This window comes from Acanthisitta chloris, unplaced genomic scaffold (assembly GCF_000695815.1).
Source record: "Acanthisitta chloris isolate BGI_N310 unplaced genomic scaffold, ASM69581v1 scaffold15810, whole genome shotgun sequence".
Lineage (NCBI taxonomy): Eukaryota > Metazoa > Chordata > Aves > Passeriformes > Acanthisittidae > Acanthisitta > Acanthisitta chloris.
The window spans coordinates 1-9,815 of record NW_008653465.1 but is presented as its reverse complement, the minus strand read 5'-3'; the positions used below and the strand labels follow the sequence as shown (position 1 = coordinate 9,815).

The window sequence follows — 9,815 nt, the reverse complement described above, 5'->3', positions numbered from 1 at the left end:
GGGGGTAGTCCCCCCGGCTCGGAGGAATGGCATTAGGAGCTGCCGTTGTGCCGCGCTCCTCGGCTCTTTGCAGAAGAGGAAGCCTGGCCTTGGTGCGGGTTGCAGGATTTGGGAGTTGTAACCGTTTCGTGCTGCTGCTCGCCACAGACATCCTCTGTTTGGGAGTGTGGCGTAATGTGGAGGTTGATGCTCGGGGTGGCAAGACCCAGCAGTGCACCAAACATCCTTGTCCCCGAGGGAGAAACAGGAATTAACATACCCTGGTGTTGCTAAGTGGTGTTTCACATAGCACGTAAATTCACAAAGGTGGAAAAAACATGAGAGGCTTGACTAAATTGCTACTGAAAAGTCTGTAGGAAAATATAAACAAATGCAAAATAACTTCTGTACTAGTGTATGGCATTAACAGGTAGAGGACAAGTAATTGTGCAGGTATCTCCATTGTGCTTCACTCGTGATTGAGAGTTTGTTCTATAGTGATATTTCAGTCTCTTTGTCAGTAGTTCAGAGTGGACTAGCATGGAAATTTCATGTAAGCCCAACAGTGTCCTTCCATATGGAACTTAAAGTAGTGCTTACCAAAAGCTGTAATATGGGCACAAGTTACTGGGACTCTTAAGAGTTTTGAGTGACTGCAGCAAAGTGAGTTTGGAAACAGTTGCATCCTTATGTTTGCCATGTTTTTCTGAATCTCTCAAACTGCACTATAAAATCCTTCACCTTGATTACAGTAACTGCTGCTGTAGCACTGGTGAGCAGGCAGTGCCATCTTGGGCAAACACAGACCATCCTCAGTGTGTTTGGTTTGGTCTTTGATGTTGATTCACTTGCAATTGTGTGAGGGTTATTGTATGTGTGGTCTGTCTGTTTGTGCATGGATTTTTTTTTTCTGCTAACTGAGAGGATGTAAATATTTTTATCTATGCTTTGAGTACAAAGAGCTTTATGTTCATGTGAGTTTGTGCTGATGTCTGTCTTTTAAGCATAATAATTCCTTTTGGTAGAGTGACCTGGAAAAGTGCTGTGTGTGAGATAACTGAGAAACTTAAGTGACACTTGACAGAACTTTGCCACTGAAGAATTCGGTGTATGGGAATGGAGAAGACTCTTATTTATTCTAGTTTATAATTGAGATTAAGAATTGTGACTTGGTGGATAGCCATTAGTTGAACCTTTTGTTTATATTTCAAGTCAGTAATTTCGGATACCTTTAAGTCTAGATTTTGGACTAGAACAAAACAGTGTCTTAGCAAGCACCTCTTTAGCAGAGAGGAGTAGCAGAGAATATTATGAGGAATGCTTTCAGTCAAAGCAGACAATTCATGCCTTGGAAGAATAAACACATAACAAGCAAATGAGGAGCCCTATGGGGAGAAATATTCATTTTGAAGAGCAGAGCTCCAGTGTTCCTCACATAAGAAATTCTCTTTAGCTTTTGTTTGCCAAGTAGGTTGTTTCCTGAACTCACACAGCTGTTTTGTCATTTTTATGATCATCTTAGAAATACTCTGGAATGTTGATGTTCTTGAAGCACAGAAAACAGAACTGGATATGGTATTTTGTTACTAAATCAGTTAATGGAAGTGTCCTCATTGAGACAGTGTGTTTGAGTACAGGGTTTCTACTAGTGTATACTTCAGGTGATGTGTTCCAGTTCTAATGGAAGTTCTTGCACGCATCTCATGTTGCTCATGGTTGACTGGATTGCTTGTTTACTTTAGTAATCACTCTGCACCCATTTTTAAGGTCTTGTTAATTTACAGGTCACTCAAAAAGAGCCTTAGATGAAATCAGACTGAGCTCTTACCAAGCTTCCTGCCACTTGTGCAGCTGAATTGCTTGCAGCTGCACCTATGCTACAGACCTGGCATAACCACGTGGAGAATTGTGCTGCAGACACAGTCTGTGCTGACCCCTGGTGATAAATCCAGGTGCCTCTGGCCACTCGGAGTTGTTAGCTTAGGTCTTGAAAGCAGCTTAACTGTATTGGTGTTGCCCCTGCAGTAAGTCTTGTCTTATGAGATGTGCAGGTGTGAGCACAGTGCCATGGTAACTTGCTGTATGATTTCCAGTTCTAGTATGGGATTTTATTTTAGTAACAGTCCATATACATTCTTCTCTTTCCCAGGACCCTGGGAAACCCTCTTTAAAAAAACCCCAATCCTCAGAAACCACTAGCAATCCCTGTTTACCTATGCTTGTTCCTTCCATTCCACAATCATTACAACCTAAGGTTACTGTCACCCTAACTACCTTCTACCTGAACATTTGCTGTGGTTTGTGTTGGGTTTTCCCCATCACTGAATCTTCCTTACTGCTCAGAACCAAACCTCAAACAAGCTGTTTCCCTAGAGAAGTCACCTGGTTTGAGGGCGGGGGAAGCTGTCACCTATACCGGTCCAGAATTCAGTAGAGAGTTTCATTTTGCTACTTCATAGGTATCCAGCTAAAACCTCTCTGGTCTTCTTTCAAAGTTTGTTCAGAATGACTTCATCTGTTTCCTGCTTTGGTGGCTGCAGCACCTAGGGACAATTTATCATGCCATTGTTCCTGTGCCTTAAATGTTACAGTTGTATGTGTATATAACTCTCTATGTGTCCATAAAGTATATATGTAAATATGCAGAGCAAGACACTTGTTCTCTCTCCTCTCCAAACCCACTTCTTCCACAGTAGTGTTTTATCTGAAACACTTCAAAACAATCTTGTAATTGTTTTCAGTCCGGCTGAAATGTTTGCGGTCTTTTTGTTAACCAGTTGGAACTTTGGCTAATGAAACTTTGTGTTTTACTTAAGTGTGGAAATGTTGCTGTCCTCTAGAACTTGTTACTTCCAGTAATTGCCTCTTGTTCTTCAGTTTCTAAGAACTGAGTTGCATTTGTAATTGTTCTTTGACTATCAAGGGATTGGGAAAACAGAACTTTTGAGACAACTGCAGTAACAAATGCTCATCAGTACCTCTGTATCAAATGTCTTTTCAAATATGAGGCAATTGTGTTTCAAAGCACAAACTTCCTTGCAGTCTTACAGAACCTGTTTATGAGTAATTTAGTAAACTTTGGCACCTGTTGTGTGTGCTGTTAAATCCAGTTTACCTGTAGCCTGCAAACTGATTGGAGTTCTACTGACTGGATAACTCATGAGCTAATTTAACTTGCTTTGAACTTTTTAGCAGGCTGTTCTACTCTACACTTTTCCTGTGTTTGTCAGTCAAGATTGTAGTTGTGCATTGGTCTTTGAAATAAACACATGGTCTTTCAGCCTCTGCTTCCTTCAGCTTCTAGATCTATGAGTAGTGTGTGTCTGCTGGTCTAAAGCAAAGATTTAAGGCTGGATTATGCTGGTGAGAGGTGTGGCTGTGGGTATATCTCCTCCAGACATTTTGGTTTGGGACAGTGAAAACTACCTTCTACTATCACCAAAATCACGTGCTAGGAGGATTTTTGCTAAGCACTCTTCCAAAGTGCCTTTCCTAAGCTGACAAAAGTAGTTTTGTCATATTTGTATTAGTGATCAGGTGCAGATTTCTCCTGTATGCTAGCAAAATCATGCCCGAGGCTTAGAAACACAGTGTATTCTGCTAGTGTGTAAAAGATTAATTGTTGTGGGGCTTTTTGTTCATACTCAACATGTAGCATATGGAACCTAACTTTTTTTTCCCCCCTGTTCTCTTGCAGTTTAGGTCTAATATCAGATTCTTTTCATATGTTTTTTGACTGTACTGCTCTACTGGCTGGATTAGCAGCTTCAGTTATTTCAAAATGGAGGTCAAACGATGCTTTCTCATATGGGTAAGAAACTTCAGGCTGTTACCTTATACTTTAGGAAGTAGTCATTTTTCACTGTATAAACAAAACCTCTTTTTGCAGAACATGGAAAAACTATGTTGAAAGTGTGGGGGTTTTTAAGGTGAGTTTTATAAACGTCTAAGCTAATATCTCTCCAGAAATACTAAAAATATGAAGGCATTGCTTTTGGGGAGCAGGTTACATGGAGTGTTCCATGGAGTTTCAGACTGCTGGTACCCCATGCTGCCTTTGGAACAGAAAGTTATGACTTAAAGGAGCTAAATCTCAGTGATGCTGCACCTGAGGTGATAAGCCATAATTCTTTGAACCAGCAGGATTTGACAGCTGTGGCTTCATTAACACAGATCCTCAAGGCTGAGGTGTGTCACCCCATACCACTCTCTGTGGATATACCTGCTGTAGCTGGTTCTGTTTGAGGGACACTTGGTTGCACTGAACATTGCAGTTGTGCCCTATAGAATGATCCCGGTGATACAACATTATTAATTGGTGATACTGATTAACACAAATGAGCTGTAACATGGGCTGCTGCATTCCCCATAGCATTACTGACCTGAGTGTCAGCATTTAGCTTCAGCTGTCTTGCTTAAGTGTGAGTCATGTAGTTTGAAACTTAAAGCACAGTTTAATTAAGGTGGAAACTCCAGTGTGCCTAGAAATCAATTTAGAAAGGATGGTACCATGAACTGATTGCAGTGAAAGCAGGTTCTGAATTAATTACTGCTCTGCATTTGAACAGTTGGTGTTCCATTTATTAAAGAACAGCCACAACTTATTAAGTTTGATGTTTGCTACCTTGAAATTACATAGTATTCTAACCTGACAGTATTTTATTGGAAACAACTGCTTGAGAACTAGAAGATTTCACTTCGGTCTCTTAAGTTCCACTTCTGATTTCAGCATTTCAGTGAAGGTGGTAATACCTGCTGTTGCTTTTTTTGTTTCTTGCAGGTATGTTCGAGCAGAAGTACTCGCTGGTTTTGTAAACGGTTTATTCCTCATCTTCACAGCATTCTTCATTTTTTCTGAAGGTGTTGAGGTAGGTTATGAAGTCAATTGCGTTATCAATTATCACATTTCTATTTGTAGGTCGTATTTAATAGAGATAAAGTTACTGAATTGAAAAAATGAAATTGATTATGTTCATAATTGATTAAAAATCTGTTATTTGAACAGAGAATAGGGCCATCTAAAATTGCTGTTTTGTGACACAGAAATCCAGCTTTTCAGTGTATCTCTACTAGCTTTTAAATAGTGTATTTTGTTTATATGTAAAGATTCTGTGAGCTGTACCCTATCCTTTTTTCAGCCAGTTAAATATCTTGAACTTCTCATTGCTAAAGGACAAATGAGACAAAGAAAGAAAGGCCCAAACTAGTCACTCAGGGGAGAGAAGTTAGTCATAAGTCACATTCTGTGACTGAAGGAGCACTATCCTCAAAATCTTGAAGTCTGATATAAATGACAAGTAGTAATAGCTTAAACATTTACAAGGGCATTTCTTTTGAACTTTTTTTTACATGATGATTCAGGTGATAAGTTCAAGATTGAAATTTAGACATTAAGGATGACATCAAGGATTAAGAGTAAAATTGATAACTAGTGCTTATCTGCTTGCATTAATGCTTTTACTTTTTAATGGGAGATGCACTGTAAATTTGTTTAGACTTCTAGTTTAGAATGCATTCTACTGAGTTTTTCTTTTATGAGAGAACTGGGAAGATCTTTCACGAACATATCTTCTACATAGATGAGCCTGTAAATACTTCAAAATTAGTACAAGCTTGGCTGAAATTGCCTAAAAGCTTGTGAAAACTTCACTCCAAATCTAGAAACAGGAACAAAACTGACTAGAAAACTTAAAAATTGACAGGGTCAAGGGTAATGTTGAAATATAATTCTCTTCCTGCTGGTTTTAGCTCCCATGCTAAGTATTCACTTTGCTTGTTATAGTGGTTCCTTTTCTCTCTTGCTTTTCAATTTTACATCTGCTGAATGTTTCATTGTCTTTCATCCCTGTAGAGATGATGAATGTTTGTTGCCTGTGTCAATAGTGATTTACACTCCTTAACACTTAGCCTCAGATGCAATGTGTATTAGGTCTATAATATCTCATTGAGAAAAATATTCCAAAATAAGTAGAGTAAAAAAAGAACTTTAAAAATCCATCAAGATTTTAGGAGTGTTTTAAAATGTCAGTGTTTGTTCTTAACGCCTCATTTCATTCATCTCATCTCTTCACCCTTCTAGGGAGAAAGGAAGAAACGGCATTTTAGACTCTTGGAAGTTGTTTGGATGACTAGAACAAACTTGAATGTTTTCATATAGTGTTGAGCCCCATCCCCCAGCATAATGAAATCTTATGATAAAAGTTAGCTAAACTATCAGAATATTCTACTGTACTTTCAGAACTTTAATGATAAACCTTCAGCTTCAGATAGTAACAATTGGTCTTTGTATCATCCCAAAAAACAAAAGTCCTGAGTAATTTCTAATTATGTCTATACATACGTTTGTATAAGAATGTTTCTGTATCTCAGTAGTTTTTTTTGGTAGTTTTTAGTAATGTCAAGAGAACTGTAAAACTCTACATTTGCTATTTGGTTTGCTGTCTTTTTTTTAGAGAGCGCTTGAGCCTCCTGATGTGCATCATGACAGACTTCTTCCTGTTTCTATACTAGGATTCATTGTAAATCTTATAGGAATATTTGTTTTTCAACACGGAGGTCATGGGCATTCACATGGCTCTGGTAGGATGTTTCCAACTTTCGGTACTGTTTTCTTGCTTGGCACCCTGTGTTACAGGACATTATTATCCTCCAACGAGAACCCCAATATTAAATTTTAATGTGTTTTTAGTGGCAATCCTAGCCAAATGTATATGTGACTTCTTGCAATGTTGACTTGTGACTTTTATCACTAGCCCTGGTATGTCACTGTTGTACTTCTCATGTTAATATCCATTAACTGGAACACCTAGAACTCCAGAATCTGCTTTCTAGAACATGCACTCTTCTGCATCTTACTGAAGGAGATTTGCACAGTGTCCTTGGGGCAAAATTATGCTGGATGTGAGCAAGGTTGTTGGTGGAAAATTTAGAAGGCAGTGTCTGAACCAGATTTTAAAGCATGAGATGTTTCATCTTCAGGTGCTTCTCAACTTAGAGTACTTGGAATTGAAATGCAGAATTTGTGTAAATACATGTGGTAAACACTTTGGGTTTTTTTCTGCATAGCCAATTGGTACCTCTTTTGATTTAACATTTAAACTTTCGTGGACTGATGGAAAAAAAAGTCTTTGGTCTTTAAGCAGCAATATAAGCTTGGATTTTTAATGTGTGAATGATAGGCAAATTCTGGTTTCTTAAAACAGCTGGTTTTAATGTGCTTCTATTTAAGCATGTGTACGTTTTTCAAATTGTGCTAAAAGTGTAGCACATCTTGTCTTAGAAGTGGGAATGTATAAAATCACTTGGCTGCTCAAATCAGGTATATATTTTGTGTTGTATATATATTTTACATGGCTACACAGCAGAGCTGTAGCTGACAAACAGCTTGTATTATGTTTCTTAAATTATTTAAAGCCGTATCTTAAGATGGCCTAAAAGACCAATGGGTTTTGAATAACTTAGAAACAAATGTAAGTGTACTTTTATTCATCATTTAAGTTCATGCTCTGATGGTGCTATTTGTTCCTAGGGCATGAGCACAGCCATTCTCTGTTTAATGGTGGACTCAGCCATGGTCACGGAGGTCATGGTCACAGCCATGAACATAAACATGCCCATGGACACTCTCATGATCATGGACACGGCCATGGACACTCTCATGGTCAGGATTATTGTCATGGTAAGTGCTCAGTTAATGTGACAGACCATCTTGGCTCAGTCTAAATAATCTGCTGTTAATGATTTCCTAAAAGAAAGAGGGTGCTAGCAGCTTGTTGTGATCATACATGAAGTAGTTTCATGAAATGTCTGGTGTGGTGTGCCACTACTGGTTTTGTGGCTCACTTTGTGTTTCAGTTCGAGTAAGTTCAGTGTTAAGTTTTAAAGGTTTTGCTTTACCTATGTTTTGTGAATGTTCACCTTAATTTTATGTGTTGGCAAAAAATGAAACAGCTGTATGATATGGCTTTATAGTGAAATTAGTTATCAAGTGCTCAGCTTCAAGTTTTTCATTAAAATCAGTAGACAAAGTTAAGCTGCTTTGCTAGTGTTCTCTGTTTGAATAATTTTACAGCTCAAGATAGTAGAAAAGATGAACAAACAAACTTCAGGTACTTAGGGATTGTTAGTTATACTTGGTTTGTGATCTCTAATAAGATTTTCCCAACTTGTGTAGTTGTAATCTGTTTTAAAGCTGGTTTTGAAAAAGGTACTAGCTATGCTTAAGTCTATTCTATAAGAGCAAACAATCTGGGAAGAGGCAATCTTGCAAAATATGACCAGTAGCCTTCACTATGGGAGAGGAGGCAGAGTAGGTACCACCTGTGTGAAACAAGGGAACTGAAAGCCCTGTGGTAATGCAGGGCTGTCAGTCCTTCCTGCCTAAGCCATGAACTGGGATCTCATGTGGCTGAAAACATGCACATTCAGAGCAGTGAACAGTGTGGGAACTTGCAGACAGGAGGTGACAAAGAGTGTAAAAATAATTACTGGTGCCTTCCTTGCCATTCTTAGTAGAAAATTGGTGCTTGTTTTCCAACAGTTCTCCTGGATTTTGGTTGGAAAGCAGGAGCTCCCCAACTTCTGCCTCCTCCTTGCTTTCCCCATGTCCCACCCCCAACTGGAACAGTGAATGTAGCTATCTGTGTTGTGCAATTTGATATTCAAACAACTTTTGTGTAAATTATTGTATATGTTCACTAGAGGTTATTTGCTATCCTTTAACAAGTTTCTCTTAAAATATCCCTCTCTGTTCCACAGAGGCATTAATCTGCTTGGATGAGAGTTTTTTTTCATGTAGTTGTGCCTTCTCCAAGCTTTATCCTTTCTGGTTTACGTTAGGTATAATTGCTTGCTTACATGTTTTTGGTTAGCAGATTTATTTGACCTTACTCTTCTTGTTTGCATGTATGGCTTGTGTTCTTGAAGGGGCCTTATTTTGCTGTAAACCAGCAAGGTCTTGCTTCTCAGTTTGTTTCAATTAAAAATAAATGTTGAAAATTTTTTATGTATATATATATATATATATACATACACACACATATACATCTATTGGGTAAAGTGATGTTTTCTTTTAAAAAATGTGGTTTAATACTTTTAACTCAATTGCTGCTTTAAAAAGCAATAGCTAGAGTAACAGCTAGTCGTTGTTAGCAGCTTGTCTGTGCAAGAAATTTCTGAAAGGAAGACCATGACAGAATGTACCACTAGAGAGAGCCTTTGTCAAGGTTAATATGTCAATAATTGCCTTCACAGATGACCATTCTCTTGATGTCGTGGCTGGATTTTTTTACAAGGTACGGTGAGAATAAGTGTAATGGTTTTATCATGGTCTGTCTGCCTGTGTCTGTCAGTTTCTCTGGCTAAATGCCACATTTTTCTTAGAGGAGCTGTTTTATGAAGGACCATCCCACATGTGAATGGAGAAGTGCTGCACCCTGTGCAGGGCTAGGTTTTGGGACACTCACTGAAATCTGAGTGTAATGCAGTGTCAACACAGTTTAAAAGAGAGATCCCAAAAGCTGGCATTCAATTTCTCTTACTGACACTGAAAAATAAAATCATGAAAGTCTAGGAAAGTGGTTAAAAGCAGAAACCAAAGTAGCCAAATTGCAGTGTATGTTCTGGAAAGTGAAGAACAGCATTGTTAAGACAGAATGTGTTTGAAAAGTGCAGATTGATATCATTGTTAAAGGGCACCTGAGTTGAAAACTTGCATTTCATCAACTGTTACAGTTGGTTTAGAGAAGATGGTAATTCACTCTAAACTTCTTTAAGTAGTATTTGAATCCATGATCTCCAGAGACTTAGTGTAAACAAATTATTATTATATAATAATT

At 38.3% G+C, this 9,815-nt stretch overlaps 1 protein-coding gene across 1 annotated transcript; it reads left to right on the top strand.

The window, feature by feature from the left end:
• Positions 1-26: 26 nt before the first annotated feature.
• Positions 27-9,272, top strand: LOC103808402 (zinc transporter 7-like; the record flags this gene model as incomplete). The annotated part of the gene is made up of 6 exons (XM_009081187.1): positions 27-211; positions 3,635-3,790; positions 4,760-4,847; positions 6,432-6,558; positions 7,508-7,657; positions 9,232-9,272. Coding segments are annotated over exons 1-6 (747 nt in total), but the record flags the coding sequence as incomplete, so codon positions are not given.
• Between the last annotated feature and the right edge of the window lie 543 nt (positions 9,273-9,815).